The 20161-nt window shown below is 29.0% G+C and overlaps 7 protein-coding genes across 10 annotated transcripts in view; 4 read left to right on the top strand and 3 right to left on the bottom strand.

Moving 5' to 3' along the window:
* Coq3 (ubiquinone biosynthesis protein COQ3, mitochondrial) overlaps positions 1-241 on the top strand; it is a 1377-nt gene extending 1136 nt beyond the window's left edge. Inside the window, exons 4-5 of one of the 2 annotated variants that reach the window (XM_017908148.1) lie at positions 1-25; positions 100-241. The exon at positions 1-25 is cut by the window's left edge and continues 4 nt beyond it. In XM_017908148.1, coding sequence (XP_017763637.1) covers positions 1-25; positions 100-221 — 147 coding nt within the window. In that variant the 3' untranslated portion in view covers positions 222-241. The remainder of the gene's footprint in view (positions 26-99) is intronic. The other variant, XM_017908147.1, reaches the window with a different exon arrangement.
* Positions 242-447: 206 nt separating this feature from the next.
* cathD (cathepsin D) lies at positions 448-3255 on the bottom strand. The gene is made up of 8 exons (XM_017908171.1): positions 3158-3255; positions 3000-3081; positions 2572-2816; positions 1890-2008; positions 1490-1689; positions 1288-1410; positions 968-1211; positions 448-867 (listed from the first exon to the last, which is right to left on the bottom strand). Exons 2-8 carry the CDS (start codon positions 3059-3061, stop codon positions 706-708), a joined length of 1155 nt encoding a protein of 384 aa, XP_017763660.1. The 5' UTR covers positions 3062-3081; positions 3158-3255; the 3' UTR covers positions 448-705.
* Positions 3256-4253: 998 nt separating this feature from the next.
* On the top strand, positions 4254-5944 carry LOC108553313 (dynein light chain 2, cytoplasmic). 2 transcript variants are annotated; one of them, XM_017908173.1, is made up of 3 exons: positions 4254-4433; positions 4976-5093; positions 5294-5944. In XM_017908173.1, the coding sequence occupies exons 2-3, from the start codon at positions 4986-4988 to the stop codon at positions 5453-5455; spliced, it is 270 nt and encodes an 89-aa protein (XP_017763662.1). In that variant the 5' UTR covers positions 4254-4433; positions 4976-4985; the 3' UTR covers positions 5456-5944. The 2 variants fall into 2 exon arrangements, with proteins under 2 accessions (XP_017763662.1, XP_017763661.1); XM_017908172.1 differs by lacking the exon at positions 4254-4433 and adding an exon at positions 4447-4545.
* Positions 5945-7694: 1750 nt separating this feature from the next.
* On the top strand, positions 7695-10786 carry LOC108553311 (intraflagellar transport protein 81 homolog). The gene is made up of 13 exons (XM_017908170.1): positions 7695-8058; positions 8167-8318; positions 8394-8505; positions 8585-8701; positions 8781-8840; positions 8916-9068; positions 9151-9429; positions 9499-9816; positions 9874-10024; positions 10089-10237; positions 10301-10381; positions 10452-10615; positions 10690-10786. Exons 1-13 carry the CDS (start codon positions 7954-7956, stop codon positions 10784-10786), a joined length of 1938 nt encoding a protein of 645 aa, XP_017763659.1. The 5' UTR covers positions 7695-7953.
* A 1843-nt stretch (positions 10787-12629) lies between these two features.
* LOC108553294 (lysoplasmalogenase-like protein TMEM86A) lies at positions 12630-16991 on the bottom strand. 2 transcript variants are annotated; one of them, XM_017908136.1, is made up of 6 exons: positions 16913-16991; positions 15221-15384; positions 13741-13934; positions 13499-13614; positions 12881-12991; positions 12630-12804 (listed from the first exon to the last, which is right to left on the bottom strand). In XM_017908136.1, exons 1-6 carry the CDS (start codon positions 16931-16933, stop codon positions 12673-12675), a joined length of 738 nt encoding a protein of 245 aa, XP_017763625.1. In that variant the 5' UTR covers positions 16934-16991; the 3' UTR covers positions 12630-12672. The 2 variants fall into 2 exon arrangements, with proteins under 2 accessions (XP_017763625.1, XP_017763626.1); XM_017908137.1 differs by having other exon boundaries at positions 15221-15771; positions 16913-16990.
* Positions 16992-17814: 823 nt separating this feature from the next.
* On the bottom strand, positions 17815-18318 carry CSP1 (chemosensory protein 1). Its single transcript, XM_017908121.1, has 2 exons — positions 18097-18318; positions 17815-17975 (listed from the first exon to the last, which is right to left on the bottom strand). The coding sequence occupies exons 1-2, from the start codon at positions 18287-18289 to the stop codon at positions 17815-17817; spliced, it is 354 nt and encodes a 117-aa protein (XP_017763610.1). The 5' UTR covers positions 18290-18318.
* Positions 18319-19348: 1030 nt separating this feature from the next.
* Positions 19349-20161, top strand: part of Stoml2 (stomatin like 2) — a 1883-nt gene continuing 1070 nt past the window's right edge. Inside the window, exons 1-4 of the mRNA XM_017908144.1 lie at positions 19349-19490; positions 19564-19680; positions 19771-19918; positions 19996-20159. Coding sequence (XP_017763633.1) covers positions 19416-19490; positions 19564-19680; positions 19771-19918; positions 19996-20159 — 504 coding nt within the window. The 5' untranslated portion in view covers positions 19349-19415. The remainder of the gene's footprint in view (positions 19491-19563; positions 19681-19770; positions 19919-19995; positions 20160-20161) is intronic.

Genomic DNA, 20161 nt, shown 5'->3' with positions numbered 1-20161 from the left:
GAAATTCAGTCTCTATTAGAACTATGTACTTTCTTTTTATAATAATGGCACTAATTAAGTAATTTTATTTTTAACTTTTATTAATCGATTGTTTTGCAGATGGTTGCAAGACAAAATTGATTCATGGAATGTTTTACAACCCTCTAAAAAATGAATGGTTTTGGATGACTTCGACAGCAATAAATTACGCAGTTCACGCGGTAAAAAGAAAAAGACAATAATAAGTAACATATTTTACTATTCACAGATTGAATTTTGTACTTTGTACAACATACCATTATATATCAGAAATTAATTTATTTTATAGTATTATGTAAAAATGTGATACACATTAATAATTTACAATAGCTAAAATTTGTTACCTGAATTTTAATTATAATATTTAATATCATTAAAAGGTGGTAACTGTTAGTCATTTATAAACGAAAAGAATAACACAAGATGTAACATGAAAAAAATTATTATTTTCGTCTTAGTAATATATTGTACATCACATTATAGAATATTATTGCATACATTTGTTACAACGCATTCGTTATATTTACTTTTATTCGCAAGACTACTATACATACGGATTGCGTGAAAAGCATAAAAAATATTATTAAAAGAAATTACAGGAGATGTACAAATATAACATTAATCTAAAACGAATATATAAAGAAAAAAATACATAATTTAGAAATTTTATTAGCATATTTCGTTAATCTACTTTGTTTTGGCAAAGCCAACACGGTTATTGGCCATGTCAAATTCCGTATAGTAGGGACCAATGAAAACGTCTCCCAAAATCCAAAGTGGGCCGTTTGGTGGAGCAATATCCATTCCCATGAATCCACTGAGACAAGCGGTCTGTCCAAACTGTGTAACCTTTGATAAAACAGAAACATTATTTTATCATATTGAAGATGAAATTTTTATTGATTTGTAATGTTTCATTAATAAGATCCAGGGATATCGTTTATCTTACTTTCATGACATAGTCTTCTCCTCTTAGAGGGAAAGATTGGCCACCGAGTACGAAAGTGATTGTTGGTAAGTCAGGAATGGAATTGCAATCTATCATTGCTTCTCCAGCTGCAATGGGAGTAGCTCCAATTGCTTTATTGATAGCATTAACTTCTTCAACTGGGCCAGCAATGAGGGAAGTGCCTGTATCAGCAATAGCTTCACATCCTTGTTGACAAACTTTCAAATCTGATCCAATTTGAACGCTAAAATTCATATTTTATCATGAATTAAATATTATTTTATTATTGTAAAATTTGTTCCCACAAATTTAATAAATACCCATCCATTCTGAATTGCCAGTATCCTTTCTTGTCCACTGGAACATAGGTAAATGAACCTTCATAATGATCTGGATCTGAACCACCCAAGATCAACTCTCCGCCAACTTCAGCATCAGGATTTCTTAAATTAATAAATTAATACATTTTTATCTATTTTTTATCTTTTATACTTCGAGTAACTCTTAGTCATTTCAAGGTACCTGTTCAAGTAAAAACTGAAAACAGGCTGAGATATTAATCCTTGTTTAAACATATTGTAGAAGACAGGTGTTACACCATCAACAGCAATTGTAGAGTAGCCCATTCCCAAAATACCATCAAATTTAGCAGCAACAAAGGACAATCCTGGTTCACTCAAAGCTTCAGCAAAAGTCTGATCAACGACTTGTAGTCCAGCAACCTACATTAAATACATTTAGTTTGTTTTCTTAATAATTTTTTCTTAATATAATTATAAATACAATACAAATAATATAATAATACTTTTTATACTTTTTACATTTATATATTTTTTCATTATTTCTAAACAATGGACAGAAGATCATAGAAAGAAAAGTTAAAAGTTGTAGAAATACAAGTTATGTGCATACAAATACTTACGTTCACAACATCAGTAGACAGATAGCCAGAGAGACTTCCAGAACCATAATGGATAGCAAAATCAGTGCCATTCTGCTTGTATGTGGATGATTTTCTGTTATCATATTTATGATGCAATTCTGGAAAGAATACATACTAATTATGTTAAATTAAATAATCTTTTTTTCTTTAATTTATTTTCTGATAATGATAATATTTTGACAATATGATGATATGATAATGATAATACAATGAATTTTTAAACTTTACCATAACTTTAAATTAACACAGTGTAGTTACAATGTAATCATATCTACTTTTTCTAAATATATTTAACAGTATTAAATAAATAAAAATTATTTATTGTATGTAATTATTATTACTTATTGTGACTACTAATATAAATAGTAACTATCACAAACAAAATTCTATAAAAATCGTACTCTTTTATAAAGCAACATCTCCTTTTTTGTTTCTTCTCATTTATTTATATTTTTCTTTATCCTTTTATTTCTTTTATCATTTTGTGACAAATAAATAAAAATTTCAGTTTTATAAGCCATATATCACAGTATTAAGTTATAACTTATCATATAGCAAAGGTCACATAAAGCTTGAAAATAAGTAATTAAAAACAAAGTATTCAGGAAAAGTTTGACATATAGGATACTAAAGATTCTATAATTTTCTAAAATATACTCACTGCAAGCAATGTTGATTAAATGACATTTCTTGGAAGGAACCCAGAGATTTGATGAGCCAGTATCAAAGATCACTCTGAAATCCTGTGCAGGGGTACCAATGCTGATAACACCATAGTATTGAGCATCGAGGTAGTTGGAAAGTGGTTCTGGCTGAACATTTCCTTGCACTAAATGTGCCTGATATACTTCTGTGTTATACTCTTTAAGCTGTTTCCTAACGCTATCCATCTTATGCAAAGGAATCCTTAAAAGAAAAAAAGTTACAAATAGATTTTATCGCGTAATTCACGATTAAGTATCAAATAACAATTGTTTACATAGTTTGTTATTATATATCTTAATAAAACATCACATAAAATGCAATAATTAAACTAATTATAAAAAATTAATAATTATATTTTTTGTTTAAATAATTTATTATATTTACCTTTGAACATTAGCAGTGGCTAGCGCTATGAAAGCGCAAAAGCACAAGGCTGGGCCAAACATTTTCAAACAAGTTTCCAATCCTGTTTAAAATAAGAAGCTTTAAAATTCTATTCTATAAAACGCTTAGGAAACAAAGTTTCTTTTTTTCAAACTTACTATATTCTGCACAACACAAATGTCAGACACAATACTGATGGAGCACAGAAAGAAAGTCTCTCTAATAAAGGATTCTCCGAGAGTATTGGAACTTACTGCGCATGTGTAACATAGGTCAACATGCCTGTACCGAAACATTAATAATAATGGTACCTAAAACAATTTAAAATATAATAGAAAAATAATTATATTTGTTACCTGAAATTTTATATATATTAACAACAAATACTTCTTAATAATAATTTTTATCAGTATTCATTTAAGAGTAACATTAGAAAAAATTTGAAATTTAAAAATTCCGTTAAGTTCTAGCTACGCTATTGTGGTCACAGTCAGCTGATTAAACACTTGGGTATATATATATATACCGTGCCATTGTACAAAGAACCATACAGAAGTGATATGCATAGGCAAAAAGTATCGCTATGAGTGAATATATGAAATAACTTCATCACACGCCATCTTGTACTGTACCTAATTATAAAATTTAATGTAAAATAAGTAAAATTAAAAGACATAATATTATTTTATATCTACACATATACTATAAGTATGAAATCAAGTCATTTTTACATCCATAAGATCATTAAAAATATTTAAATTGATCATGTATACAGATCAGAAATTTTATATATTTTCCATTCGTATGTAGTAGAAAGCAAATGGTAAAAATAAATAGTTATGTTTACAAAGAGACTTATTAATATTAGTGAAATTGATTTGTAAACTATCTATATAATTTAGCTTTGTGAAGATAATTATAATATTCTTGCATACAGAACATATCCTCAGTAATATTTTGAAATATATCGCGAGAGCTTAAAATAACGTAAAATGTATATAACCTATTTGAATTTAAATTGGCGATTTAAAATATGTTTCAATGCATGCGGTTTCTTTTGTTTAATGTTTTATGCAAAACAGTGGAAATTTAAATGATAGAAAATAAAGAAATATCATTGCGGCTCGAATTTCGAGGAAAAATTTCATATCGATTACTCGAATTTATGTTTACGCGGGTTGCTACCAGCAAGGCATTCTGGGTTGATAGAAGACCGTGATAGAAGACCCTAATCGCGAGCCAATCAGTGGGCAGGATCACAGTACGGGCACTTCAGTCTTGAACTCAATCGAGGAATAGTCGCAGTCGGCTTGAGCGAACAAAATTTTTGAGTAAATCGGTTCATATAGAAAAAAATAAGTACATATAACTGCCGGACCAGAACATAACGATCGTTTTCTTGTGTATTAGTTGGTGAGAGAGTTATTTCAAAAGGTATATCGTGTGTTATACAAATGAAAATGTAGTTTTTTATTTTCAACCGGAAACAGCTCTTAATGTCAGTCAGTTTTGGTTCTTTCATAATATCATTCTTCTTGGCGCTGAGGTAATTTTCAAATGAGCGCCGTTAATATGGCCTGGTTACGGTGATTGCGTGTAAACGAATTATTATTCTCATCGTCGCATATCGACAAAACATCATCCTCCCGCGTTTCGCCTCCTCAGCTCTATTCTCCGCAATTATTTGTATCACGCTTTTTAAGCATGCCTGATCATCTTCCTGATTTTCTAACAATAGCTCAATAGATTGTCATGCCGGCAAATGACATATACGCTACTGTCAAAATTGCGCGCATTCGTTTTTCCAGGTTTAAATTATAGTTTCTCGATACGCAATATCTTCCTTCGATGTGAGGAGAAAAAAAAGCATGGTTGCCTTTTAGTAATAATATTTTTGAACTGAATGTTCTGTCAAATGCAATAACATTATTTAACGTACGAAAAGTATTTCACATCTTTTCTCGTATGTATTCTAGCGACACGAAAATGTCAGACAGAAAGGCTGTAATCAAGAATGCTGATATGTCTGAGGAGATGCAGCAGGATGCTGTTGACTGTGCAACCCAAGCTCTTGAAAAGTTCAATATAGAAAAGGTACGTTTAGAGTTGCAGTAGAATGCCATTACAAATATTGTGTTTATGATAAGAAATGGTACACATGTCTGGATCTAAACATAAATCAGTTGGTGAAATAATTTGTTTAAATGTAATACTAATGAAATACAATAAAATGAAAATAAATTCCAAAGATAATAGAAGATTATTAACGCATTAATTGCATTTTTTTATTCCAGGACATTGCAGCCTTTATTAAGAAAGAATTTGATAAAAAGTACAATCCAACGTGGCATTGCATCGTAGGTCGCAACTTTGGAAGCTATGTGACACATGAAACAAGACATTTTATCTATTTTTACCTGGGTCAGGTAGCAATTCTCCTCTTCAAGAGTGGATAAATTGGAGTCTATTCTGTAATCACCATCCCTTCTTCCTCCCTTCACACACGCTACATGGAAATACCTTAAATCACGTCACCGTCTGTAAGAAAAATTACAATACTGTGTATAATGGAAATTTGTTTTTCAAACAAAACATGCACTCCCAGTTAAACAAAAAAGTATATAACAATCATCGGTACTATTGACTTTACTGTTTTACTTATCTCAGGAGATAAGACAATGACAAAAAATTCTGTAGAAGTTATGGAAAAAAAGGGTAGGGAGATGATTAACTGAATGAGAAGAAAACGAAAAAAGTGAAAGAAACCAATTGACATACAATCTTACATGTTAAAATGTATTGTGTATGCCAGAAAATTTGTTGTGTTCTTGTTTTATATTAGGTATATATAATGCGAGGTTGAGTTCAGTACTGGTGATTTTAAATTAATAAATTTTTAGTGTTCAATACACTAAGTGCACCTAAGTATAATGTAACATTCATACAAATTCATGTATGATTTTTATTATCTTACTATGCTTGAAAGAACTGTATCCAGTAGTTATCAATAATGAATGTAAGCTAAACCTTGATTGATTGCTGCAATCATTATTATTTTACATAATGTTGTAAATTGTCCCTTTATTCTGTGATGTTGTGTAAACAAAAAACGGTTACAAAATGAACTTTGATTTGTTTGAATTCTATGACACTTCTGTAAAAATTCAAAGATTGGAGGCTGATGAGAGAAAGTTTACTTATCGATACGCGTCTCGTTAATCATGAATTTGAACAAAACGATTATTCAAATTCAAACACTGCTAAGTAAGATGTTACATAATATCTAAATCAAATCAGTCATAATTTTAGTTTTTTATATTATGCACATGGAATTTTGCGAATGTATTGTTTTTAAGACAATATGCACTTAGGGAATTATTTTCGTTTCTATTTTTTTCTTTTTTTTTTTTTGTGTATATTTTATTTTTGTTTTTGAAAAAAGATATTCAGCTCATTAAATTCTATCCTTTATGTAACACCCAATACCCAATATTACGGTACTTATATATATATAATAAAATATAGATTATACATATATATATTATACTATTTATATATAGTGCAATCTTCAAACGATTTTTCATGCAGTATTTGATTATCACAACGTTGCTACATTGTTCAAATTTTAGACTGATTATTAAACATCATCACAAATATATGACTTGCATGGTTCTTTTTATAAGACTTCACGAGCCATTTTTATAATAATACACAATATTATTGTAAGAGTTTAACAGAAATGTTGCCCTTTAACACTAAATTAACATCTAGAAAAGCAGAAGCGAAACAAAACTAATTACACTTTTAATCATATTCTAGCTAACTGTCCAGTGAACATTTCCTTTTGGTGATATTTAATGTATATTTTCTCTTTTACATGTTAACGCACAGAAGCGAATAAAGAATTGTTCTAGTGGCATCTGTAAAGAATACATGAAAACTGACACACTATTTAGTGTTGAAGTGTTTTAATTAGGAAATTTAAAGTTTAGTGTAGTACAGTGAAACAAACTATGCTCAGATCAATCCACACACTGCTGAACTAGGAATTTCCATAAAATTTCAAATATATATATATATACATATAATGAAATATATATATATATATATTGACTGTGTTATTAAATGTGGAGTGAATTCATGAACCAATTCTCAAGTTTTTTCATATCAAAACTGCGTGATTATTTAAGAAAAAAGAAGAAATTGAATGCACTGCAATTTTATATGATAAGAAAGAAAAATCATACGTTATGTTTGAAAATATATTAAAAAAGGAAAACAAGACAATGCTATCTCTGTCATTGTCTGCTAATTATGATCTTATATCTCAATAAGTTTCTTTTTAATAAAGCCAATTATAATTCTTAAACCATATTCAGTATTCTATCTGATATTTTATTTACCATGGAAAAGAACTAGCATTAATAAAAATTCTTAAAATAAACATAACTTTCTAATTATAATTAGTTTTCTATATGTAGATTTAGTCTTTAAATTATCCTACATTTTGTAGTATATATTCCCAATTAATTGTAATAATTTTATATTCTTTCCTAAATCGAGATATCTGCATATTAAATTATGATTAATGCGTTGTATCTATTAAGCTAGATAAAATCGATATCGATATGCATGCAAGGTGCATTAGACATTACATCAAGTTGAAAATTAAATGACCTTTTGAGAGTCACCAAATGTTAGGTCGTACACCAGATATAATTAGCGACTAATTTTGAACAAAATGTCAATAGAAAAACTACAGTTGATTGAAGTCTATCGTATAAAGAGAATTCTACCGCGTTCCACGTAAAGTTTTGCATACTTTCAGAAGGAGGGAGATAGTATAACATAGTTGCTAGGACGACGGCTTGCGACAACAAAATAATCCTCCAGTTATTCTCAAGTTTGAGTAGCGTTCAAGAACTTGAGAAAAGAAGGAAAGTGTCGTGACATAATGAAAGAGAACACTAAATTTATTGTGGCACAAGTGAATAAGCTACTGGGTCGTAATTATAACGTAATTTATTTCAATTCCCTGAGTCCAGAAGAATTGCTCCATGTAAGAATTTAATGCTTCTACTTTTCTCTAATTTATTCAAGTTTAGTCTTCAAATAAGCTGAAATTATACCACATCAAATTTGTTTCTTTATGGAAATTATATTGTAGGTATTGAAAGGGGTATTGATCAAAATACAAATTCAGAATGTTGATGCTAATGTTGATACGAAGAACGAAACTCCTGAGGAAACTTCCATTTATATTCTGTCCATTCTCCGTGTGCTTCACTATCAGCCACAAATAGATCCTGTGAGCTTTAGGCAAGAATCTTTTCTTTTCATTTAAATTAATTCATTACTAATTATTTTTACTCATGCTCTTTCGTACATATGCAGACAGGGTCTGATTCGCGGAGATCCTGATACCATACATCCTATCTTGACCTGGCTTTTGTCTCATGAAGATACTGTTCGAAAGAGAGCTTACTTATCTCGGTTTTTAGTGAAGGTATACATATGGTTATAGAAATGTCCATCTCGTTCCATTAAAATTATTTTTATGAAACTTTTCCATTATCGTTAATTAGGTAGAAGTTCCTGGTGAGTATTTAAGCGATCCGGAGATTTCTTCTTTGCACGAACAGTACGCAGCTTTGATCGATAGGTTCAAAACAGTGCACAAAGAAAGGGAAATAGGAAGGAAGGTAAAAGATCGTGCTAGCATTACTCGATTCATTCTTTATCAACTAAAATTTTGTTCCTATTCTGTTTTCACGAACCTAGAATTTCGAGAACGCTAGTGAGCTTACTACCGATTTGAAAACGATGGAAAAGGAGAAAGAAGTGGAGTATACTTAATTGTACATTTTAATTCGTTCTTCCTTATCTGAAAGGCAATTTAATTTTGTATTGATCCAGGCAGTAACTATGCGTATCGAAAAAATGAGAACTAAAGCTGAAATTGGAATGTACCTGTTGGATTCTGCTCGAGCTTTGCGAATAGAAAAAGATAAGGAACGCGATCTTGTGCTGCAAGAGGAACAACAAAGGGAAATAATATCTAGATTACAAGTAGAGATACTTACTGATTAACAAACTTAAGATTTAGACAAATTCATTTCAGCAGACATTTTATAACGAATAAAAATTATAGACAAACTTACAAAGATTGGAAAAAGAATTACAAATCTTGGAAAAAGATGAAAATGAAGTTACAGTTCAGACGTTATTGCAACATTTATCCGAAGTGATCACTGTTCAAACTGTAGTCACGAATGAGAAACTACCAGCAGAGATACATGGAAAGCAAAATCGTATAAAAGCTCTGAATGCTGTAAAACAATATTCATATCTGGGTCCAGACCAAATAACAGATTTGCGAAATAAATTGGACAGTATAGCTAAAGAGATTCAGAACTTGATTGAGCTCAAGGTAATCCTCGATTTTACGGCACGTTATTGTTCATCTTCGATGAATTTACAATTTATAAAATTTATTTAGATTTCGAAAAATAATATTGACAAAATTGAACCGTTTCGACAACAAGCAGCCGCAGTTGCAAATATCAAAAGAAATGTACTTGAAAAATTGGAGAAGACAGCAAATTCCTTACAAGAATTGCAGACAAAATTAGAAGAGAAACGTGAATTATCAAAATTGATAATGGAAGATATTATACCAAAAGGAGAGGAATTAAAAAAGTACATAAATCGTCTAAAAACTAGAGGAACGCTTTATAAACATTGTAAATCTGAATTAACGTGGCTTAATGCAGAAAATAGTGTGCTATATCGAACAGCTGCCATCTTGGAAAATCAGGTATTTCTTTAAGTACTGTTTATTAATTTGGATTTTGATAACAATTACTTCTATTAGCGCAACCAGTGTAACCAGGCCAAAGAAAGATTGGAAATGGTAAAGAAAAATGCTCCGGATAATTTTACAGAGGAAAATGCGTCTTCGATAAATCTTCAATTATGCCGAGATATATCCACTTTTAGAGCAAAACTCATTCCATTAATAAATGGTATAAATATATGTTTAACAAGATATGATAGTAAATTAATACTTCACAAGTTTTAATATTACAGAAATACAAACATTGAGACAAAAATATAGTGAATACGAACAACAACAGGAAAAAGCAAAAAAGGCGCAAAATGAAGTAGAATCAAGCATGAATACCTCGATTAATAATTTACAATCTAACATACAGAATGAAAAAATAAAAGTAGAAAAGGTAATTATAATACCTATTGTATTAAATATTTTTATTTAACACTTTTTATTAATTAATTGAAAGGACATTGAAGAGAAGAAAAAACTGCAAAAACTTATAGCTAAAATGAAGACTATGGAAGAAAGAATAAAGCGAGATATGCAGGTTTATTAAATTTTCTTTTTCTTTTTTAAATTAATTAATTTTTCGTATATGTAAGTTAAATAATATACAGGATCCGACAATTTCTGATCCTGGCAAAAAGATGAAAGAAGAATTACATTCCACCATTCAAATGGAAGAAATAAAAATTAAAAATTTAATGGTAGAAAAAGAACGTTTGAACGAAATTATCGCAATAGGTGAAAAGCAAACACAGATGTGGAATGACATATTAACGTGAGTAGAAATTGAAGTATTATGTTTTACAAAATAGACATTTTGAAAGAGACGTGTAAAAGTATTATTTTTAGAGTGTTCAAATGTAAAATACAATCCGCTGAAGAAAGTAAACAATCGAATGGAATTGTTGTACGACGGGGAGGTGCAGAAACTTTAGTTTTACAATAATATGTATTAATGCAGAATTATTCTATAATAAAATAAAAATTAAAGATATTATTATTTGAATTAACAAAACTTTAATCATGTAAAAAATACAATTTAAATTTACATATTCGTGTGTTTTAATCTAAGAATTAAATTGAAACTATTATTCAGAGTATAACTTTCGTAACATTGTTCGTAATATTTTTAACGCCAGTTTTATAAAGACTAGCAATTCATTAATTTCAAGAAAGTACACCTAGAAAGTATTTACTAAAATATTTAATATCACATTTCTACGAAAGTTTTATTTCTGAAATACATGCATCTTAAATGTATTTCATGAGACACTATTATGCTATATATTTTCATACATATTCTTGTATTAAAATACATTAAATATATCATTTTACAATATATATCAAAGAGCTGAATCTAATGAAGTTTTAGTTAAAAAATAGTAAATGTCGACTTTAGTTTTTCAATTTTAACAAAAAACATTTATGCTTCAATGTTCTTATTTTGAATTACTTATTTTTTTTTTCAAGTTCATTTTTATTCAGCTCTAATTATACATGCTAAAGAATTCAGGTTCTTTTTACAGTTCAATCATTAAGATTAAGTGATATGTCATCGAGATCTACGCGTGAACGTGTACTAGTCAATTATTACAGTTTCTAAAATATAAACTGCATAATCTCGAAGGAAAATCAAACTTTTCCTTCACATAGATACAAAAGATAGTTTTTTGTTTTCTTTTCCTTCCTTTTTCATTTTTTTCTCTTTTTTCTTTTTTTTTTTTTTGAAAAAATAATATTTTAATTATTCGAATCAATGTTTCACTTGGTATCTATAGTACATGGAATAAATGCAATACTATTGTCTAATACCTATAGTAATATCGGTAAATGCAATAATAAAATAATATACGATTAGCTATATAAATTTACGTAATGTCAACTTTACTGGTAGAAATTGAACTGCAAGAATATTTGTAAAAAATTGTTTACATTTAAAAATTTTTAAATAACTGTTTCTTTTTCTTTAATATCATTCAAAACGAGACGATAGTACCGAACGCGCTAAGAATTTCATTTTTTATAATCTATATCGTTCTATCTGTACATTTTTAACTAACATTTAACTATTCATGAAACATTTAACATTTTTATTTGCTACTGTACAAAGAAATGTATTTTGGTTCATAACGTATGTCGTGAATAATACATAAAATGCACGTGAAATAGACGCTATACTCCAGAAATTCCAATTAGATTTGAGTTAATAATTGAAAATACTGAAATCTATTTCCATTAATATACTACGTTTGTGACATTATGGTAAACAAACGTGAAAGTATTATAATCATTACATGTTGAGTAAAATTGGAGTAAAATTAGAGTAAAAAAAAAAAATGCCAGTAACCGCAGAAACTGTAATCGTCGTTGAATATTATTATACGATTGTCGCTAATAATTCACAACATTATGTATCTTTTTTCTCAGTTCGACATGATCGTTAGAAAAAAAGGAGATGACTAATGTTTATCAGACGATCGTAAATGCAATAAATATCGACTATATTGAATCACTGAATAGTCAGGTAAAAATTTTTGCCTTAGGAACGTGGCAGTGTTTAGGACTTTACTTTTACGATTACCATAAATCCTTTAACGAAGTGCATTGTACCTATTTCAAAACAATGGTTCAAAATATATGGTCTCTAGTATAATATACTGCTCAAAATAAGTACATTATTATCTATATCTTGAAAACTATTAACACTGTAGAAACAGAACTTTCGATAATGATTATATGATATTTTTCATAGTACTTATGTTTCGTTTTAATTATTTTGAGCAGCATAATATAATTTATATTTATAGCCTATAAATAGAAGACGAAATTTTCTTAACCCTTCACTACGGCTGCGTCATTTTTATCATTGCTAACATTATTATTATTATTGTTGCTATTTTTAGAACCAACTGCGCTCAAAGCTATTCCCAACTGAGCTGCATAATATGTTAACATTATAGAAACCTGAAAAGCAACTTAACTAATGAACAAAAGAAATTGTAGCAAAAATTTATATAAAAATACTTCAAAATCACTGTACCTGAGAATAAGGTAGTGGAGTATGAAAATAGTGAAATCCGAGTAAGGTATCAGATATGAGGAAACATATACTACCGATACAGCTGCATAATTTAGTCCACGTCCATAACTCCTGATGAAGAAATATGATTTATTCAATAGAATGTGGACAACGATAGTGGGAATGTTGTTATCTTCTACGACAGTGTTTTCCAATTGTGTAATCCTTTCATAAACATAATTAGAAGGTTAGTAATATATCTCCTTTAATCTGGATAATCTAATAAAAGTCTTCTTAAATTGTTATTTATTTATAACACGTAGCTTCCTCCCCCTTTCAATACTCCCGGCACGATGAAAAAGGAAGAATGTGTGGTACGTGATGCACGTGGTCAAGGTGTAGGCCATCTCCTACCCATCCTGTTTCTACGTGATTTATTTTGCCCTTTAATCGGATCAGTGGATCGTGTTATCACACAACACAACAAAACATGCGACTTAATTCATTTACTGCTAACTTTATATTAAATAAAGGGACAGGAAACAACCAAATGATCCGTAAAATTTGGAAATTGGAAAACACCGCGTAAACAAAACAATTTTCTTTTTTCCTTCTTTTTTTTTTAATTTTTCTGTGTACTTTGTAAAATTGTACTCTAGAAATTGCCCTCCACGCCATGGTGGTTAATAGCACCGTGTAAACCGGAACTCCAATAACCAGAATTCCATTCAGACCAGGCATTAGAGCGTATATGACTGAAAAATAGGATTTTATGTTTTTCCGAGATCTATTTCATTTGGTCATTAGTACGTTTAGAATTAAGTGTTTTGATACTAATGATGGAAACGTTTTGTAATTTGTACGAATTATTTATGACTTACCTAGCGAACACATCGCGTATAAAATTGTACCTAACATTATGTTAAGCGGTATAAAACCGAATGCACTGATGTACATAATTTGAGCTAGAGCGAACATGCACATCCCCAGCGTAAAACAACTGGGCCAAACCAACAGTGCATCTCCTATGCAACTGAATATCAACCCCGTCAATATTCGTCTGGAGAAGGTATATCTGAAAAATAAGATGTTCACTTGTGAATACCGGTCTTCAAATATTAAATTTTATAAGCCGAATAGCAATTTTTAATGTTAGAATAAAGATAGCGATAACAATAAATTGATTCACGATGGTGTAATTTTCTATTAAATAATGTACATATCTTTTTATGAAGGACATACAGTATAACTATAAATATCACTTAGTTTATTCATAAATATTTATAATTTATGGTAAGAAAAATATGGATAGTAATTGTAAATATTCGGTAGCATTTACCAAAAACATCACATTCATTAAAAGAGGACAGAACATGTTTTATTTGAAATCAAGTTCGTATAATATGGCAATATTACACAGTAATCAATCTTTAGAATAATAAATAATAAACATTTCACTTCAATAATTTCTTAATTAATAATTGATTAAATTTCAAGTAACTAATGCCCAACGCTGATGGTTTAATATTCCAAGCAAGAGAAGCATAGAAGCAATGAAAAAGTATTCCAGCTTACACTTACATTTTCAGGTGACTTTTTCGATCGTGTTCATTTTTCGATCAATGTTCAACTTTTAAAGCGACATTTTTTTTAATATTACAGAAATAAAGTTGAACAAGAAGGTTTAATATTTTTCCGATCGTTCCATCGGAACGTTTCGTACTTTATATAGAAACAAGAACAACCATCGGTATATACGTCACAAGGCCGACAGAGAACATTATATTCTGCCTCGTAATAAATCGATCCTCTTCTTTGTTCCAACGAAAAATTGCTCTTACAAGATCGATTGAAAATTTCACGCAATCTGTGGAGTGCGGAAATTGTTAAAAGAAAAATTGGCGGGACGTTTAAAATGTGCGTTACCGATTAGGTAAAAAAGCAACCTGAAAATAAGCGTGTAAGCGAGGTCATATGATAAATGGCTAGCTAGCACCTACAAGTAGCCACGGAAATGTAACACAGGCTCGATTAACTCGTTTCTTCCGCTCCGCTAAACGTTTCTCGTATAAATATAATTTTCTACACACAACCGCAATAGTTGCGCTGTGTTGAAAATGAAAACGACATATGACAGTCGATAAATTACCTTCGGTTAATTATTCTTCAGTTTTATTTATCGCCAAAATGCGTGGAGCGCTAGTAGCGCAAATTTTCGGTTAGATTTTAATTTTCCAGTACAATTTTCAAATTTTAAATGTTGAAATCAATTTGAAGCAATTGAAAGGATTAGTGCTGTTGATTACAAAACAAAGGCGTGAAATGAAAGGATCGGCGCATGCAAAGTTCTTTTGCACTTACTCCTGCGATAAACTAATTCCATGTAGCAGAACAAAGACGATAAGACTTATAATTGGCAAACACTTGAAACATGCCGTCAGTAAGGATGGCTGCTCGGCCAATAATATAAAATATACAGATACGCTTTTAAAGAATGGGACTAGCTTTGGGCCAACACTTTTTAACTGGAACAGACAAAACATAAAATTGGAATGGAATGAACGGCCGTGAACATGACTAACACTTCTTTAACCGAAACGTTGATGTTAATCTTTTTAACCCATTCAAGTGCCTGGTTATACGTTACGTACTTTTTACATTAAGCTAATATCAATTTCAATTTGTACATACCTTTTCTATTATTTTATTTTTGTACGATACTACCCTCGCTAATTAGCTTTTCAAATACCGACCATATCAATTTGTTTCCGAAACATACATAGTGCGTCATCGCTTGTATTTAACAGATAATGTTAAACGCACACGATGTGTCATAATCTTCGAATGGGTTAAGTTCCATTTAATGACGTATCTTTTTTATTTTAATGACATTGTTTTATTATTGAACAAATCTAAATAAACATAGTGTTAAGAAAAAAATAAATTATGTTAATGCATGTAAGTTATTTATGCATGTGTAATGGATGTTTGTTACTGTAAAAAAGTAAGTTACATGAAATATTTCCCCAAAAGGTTAATGAACTTTTAAGACTTTTATTTGGCAGGGAATACAAAGAATGTAAGAAAGAAAAAATAAACAGATACAAGAGATAAGATAATAAACCATTGTATATAATAGAAACATAATGATTCATCAATCATTGTTTCAGATCCTTGTGCAATCATTATATTTGTTTTGACTTAAAATCCGTGAAAGACAAGCACAATGATCACAATAAAGTCCAAAGAATACTTCAACGCATATAAAGTTTGCATTGTGTCTAAATAATTGAAACCGACATAAATTTCAATGATGCAATTCTAATAAAATGGTTAGACAACCTTAACGAAACACAGTATTAGAAACAATTAATACTCAAGGACTGATTTTATTTTTTGCGTAAATCAAAATACATTGCAATAAAACATTACATATATACATAATATTAAATGTCAATTAAATTACTAATATATTGTACTAACTTCGTCAAGATGGTGATATTTAATTTTCACTTCAAAGAAAGTCAAGTTAATTCATAATTACAACAATTGGATATTGCACTAACTATATTATATTCAATATTATATTAAGAGATAATAGGTTTAAAATGTCAATACTATAGTAAAAATCTGGCACAAAGGATAATATTGACTTTAAATCAATGAAATGAGCATATTTTTTTATGTTTTTATTCTCAGCTAGTGTAAATAAACACGTAAAAACAGATTCGCAATACTACCAACATTAGTTATTAATAGTCTGTAAACAAAAACGAAAGTCAGCAAATGTGCTATACAAAAAAGATAGCACTTGTTCAAAACAAAGAAAACAGCTGTTCAATAAAATATTTATTTATGACGTCTGTGTTTTCCTATTGCAGTATAACGAAAAAGAAGGAAGACCTTTCGATGACTACTCTACAGACGAGAAAACAACAAACATGTACGGAGAACTGTCAAGACGCGAATAACAAGAAAAATGTATAAATTTAACGAGGACCGTTGGAAAAATTGACAGGAATTCAAAAATCAATAAGAAAAAATATTGCTCACCACTTGTGTAGGAGATGACATTTTAGATTAAACTATAATTTTTCCTTCTGAACAATGACATGCACCTACATACACGATATTTTCCACTGCACTGTTAGTTGCCACACAATTATCACAGTAGACTGCTTCCCCAAGCACTGCATTATTTCTCCCCGCGTGAACAACATCGTTCCCTATTGGTCAATCTGCTAACAATCGTTTATTCGAACCAATAGAAGTTAAGTTCTTTTCTTTTAACGTAAAACAATTTTCAATTCTCCTAAAATTTCTTTTCCAATTGTAGTCCTAACTTTTCCATACAATTTCTTATGTTGTTTTGCGCTAAATTCAATTTTCAACTTTAATTTTATATTTTCCCGCGCTTATTCGCGTCAGGGTATATAGTTTTTCATCTAGGTTCATTAATATACTTCTAGATTAAATTTCTTTCATGTTATAATTTCAAACGAAAATAACTTGTTACCATTTTAATCTTCTCTTCTCCACTATCTTGCGTGTTAGTACTTCGATAATGTTTTATCATTTAAGTGATTTCTAATAAATTATATAAAATGACTAACATGAAGTTCCGTCATAATTTGAAATATATCGAAACATTCAAGATGACGTCAAACTCGATTGCTCCATTTGAAAGTTTCGACTTTATGATTTGATATTATAAAAGGTAATTACTTTCATATAATGTATAATTTCTTTCCATTCCTAATTAATTTAATTAAATATGAGAAATTATAATGAATATTAGAGTAAAGAGAAATAAAAATATTGCGGTTGCTAACGAATATTCAGATTATATTTTATAACAATATTTTGTACCACCATACTACCTGATTGGAATAACAGTAATTGCTAATATTACAGTAATTGCTAATAATGACTACAATACAATAAGCAAAAATTATTCAGTTTGCACTATTTTTTGCGTTTCTTAGCAAAGATTCCACTAAAGCATCCCATTTGTCTGGTTGATTTGTGGTATACCATTCGGCCATCTTGTCCATATTTCTCTTCTGAATTTCGGTGCATTTTTTACATTTTGTTGCAAATGCTTCTGATATATGTTCTAAAAATGAAAGTCGTTTGAAATTCAATAACATATCCAATAATTCACATTTTTAAAATTAAATATACTATAAAATTTACTTTCCACGTAATCAAATCGTTTTATAAGAGTTTTAATTTACCTTTGAAAAATATTGAATCTGGAGTTATGCAGGGTTCTGTATCCATAAAACATTTGTAGTACTGTTCCCGTAAACGATCGTTTTCTAGAATTTCGTCGATATTGACATAATCATATTTGTCAGAATAAAATTCTTCAGCCAGTGTACAGGCTAATAAAGATAGCGTTATCAATATAATGTAATTATGGCGCATAGTGTTAAATTTTAGCAATCAATTTTCTTTCAAATAATTGAATCTTCCTTTAACTCTTTTCGTTAAACTGAACATAAACTAGACCATCCGATCCGTTTATATATACTCAGATTCACCAAATTTACGTAAGAGGATATGTTCAATCGACGAAAAGAGAAATAAAAAATTGGATACAAATGGGTGGCAATTATATTAATTACAATGAATTGCATTTCAAAGTTACAAGTAATATATTTTTTGTCTGGTATTTATTCTATAAATGACGTATAAAAAATTGAAAGATATAATGAATATTAACTTGTTAAAAATTTATGAGAACATATAATTTCAAAAAAAGTTAATAGTAAATTATTAGTAATATTATCAAGAAGAAGTTTGGAGTCATACTTCATAGAAAGAAAAATTAATTTTTTGTTTACAATGTTATGACAGTAGGTTATATCATATATTGATTACTTACACGGTGAAATGTCTGAAATTAATGTCAAAGTATTATAAGTATCTAAATTTTAATTTTTTTTTAAATATGTTTAAAGGCATACATGAAAAAAATATTTGGTATTGTTCTTTTACACAACTTCGTACTTATGAAGATAGCTATATACATATAGCGCATCATTTTAAGTTGCTCTTTATTAAATAATAAAGATATTAAAGGTATTAAATAATAAATAACTCATTTTAAAGAATAACGTGAATGTTAATAGAACAATTAGTCTTAAATAAATAACATATTCACACTGCGAACTTTAATTTCTTTATTGTTGTTCTTTTATTCTTTTACATAAAAAAATATTTAGATTTATAAATTTAAGTATATAAAAGAAAAAAACGAAGAAAAATTTTCAGAACTTTTCGGATGAGTTTCAACTACATCATTCATATTCATTGCTTTTTGCAGATTATACTTAATTTGACTGCTGTATTATGAACATGTTTTATTATATTTTATGAATAAAAATATCTTCTTTTCCAATCATTCGAATATTATATTCATCTAACTTTTTGTTAATTTAGTGTTACTAAATTTTCGGATGATATGATATTAGATATACTTAATATAAAAGTGTGACTCTAACCTATTATATTTGTGCTACGTAAAAGTATCTTTTATGTTTATAGTACAATGTTGTTTCGATCATATCAGTGGAAAATGAACTACCAATTTAAACAATTTGCTCGTAATTTTGGAATCGTAAAGGTAACCGCAATATCTTCAAAATCATTTCAAGAATATATCTTTAATTATAATACAATCAAAATTTCGTTTAAAGCATCACCCAATTTGTGGATTTGAACATGCTGTTCCTAAATTACCGGTCGTACAGTTTGTTAGGTTTAAATCTAGTACTCCTATGAACACTATTATATTATTTGTTCCACAGCAAGAGGTATGTAAATATTAATTATTAAATAAATATTAGTATTGTTATTTTATTGAATGAAATTTATTTGGATATAAATAAAGTTATATTTTTTAGGCATGGATTGTCGAAAGAATGGGGAAGTTTCATAGAATCTTAAATCCAGGATTAAACATTCTTACACCAATAATTGATAGAATTAAGTATGTTCAATGCCTTAAAGAAATAGCTATAGAAATACCTCAACAAAGTGCTGTCACTTTAGGTACATTATGAATATTATTGAATATATTTAAATATTATAAACATAAATGCAGTATTAAGTATACTATTTTTTTATAGATAATGTAACAATAAATATTGATGGTGTATTATACTTAAGAATAATTAATCCATTTTTGACTTCATATGGTGTTGATGATCCTGAATTTGCTGTAGTTCAGTTAGCTCAAACTACAATGAGATCTGAATTAGGAAAAATATCTTTGGATAAAGTATTTAGGGAAAG

Source organism: Eufriesea mexicana, unplaced genomic scaffold, assembly GCF_001483705.2.
Source record: "Eufriesea mexicana isolate 0111107269 unplaced genomic scaffold, ASM148370v2 scaffold10051, whole genome shotgun sequence".
Classification (NCBI taxonomy): Eukaryota; Metazoa; Arthropoda; class Insecta; order Hymenoptera; family Apidae; genus Eufriesea; species Eufriesea mexicana.
This window is presented reverse-complemented; position numbering and strand designations above follow the sequence as displayed.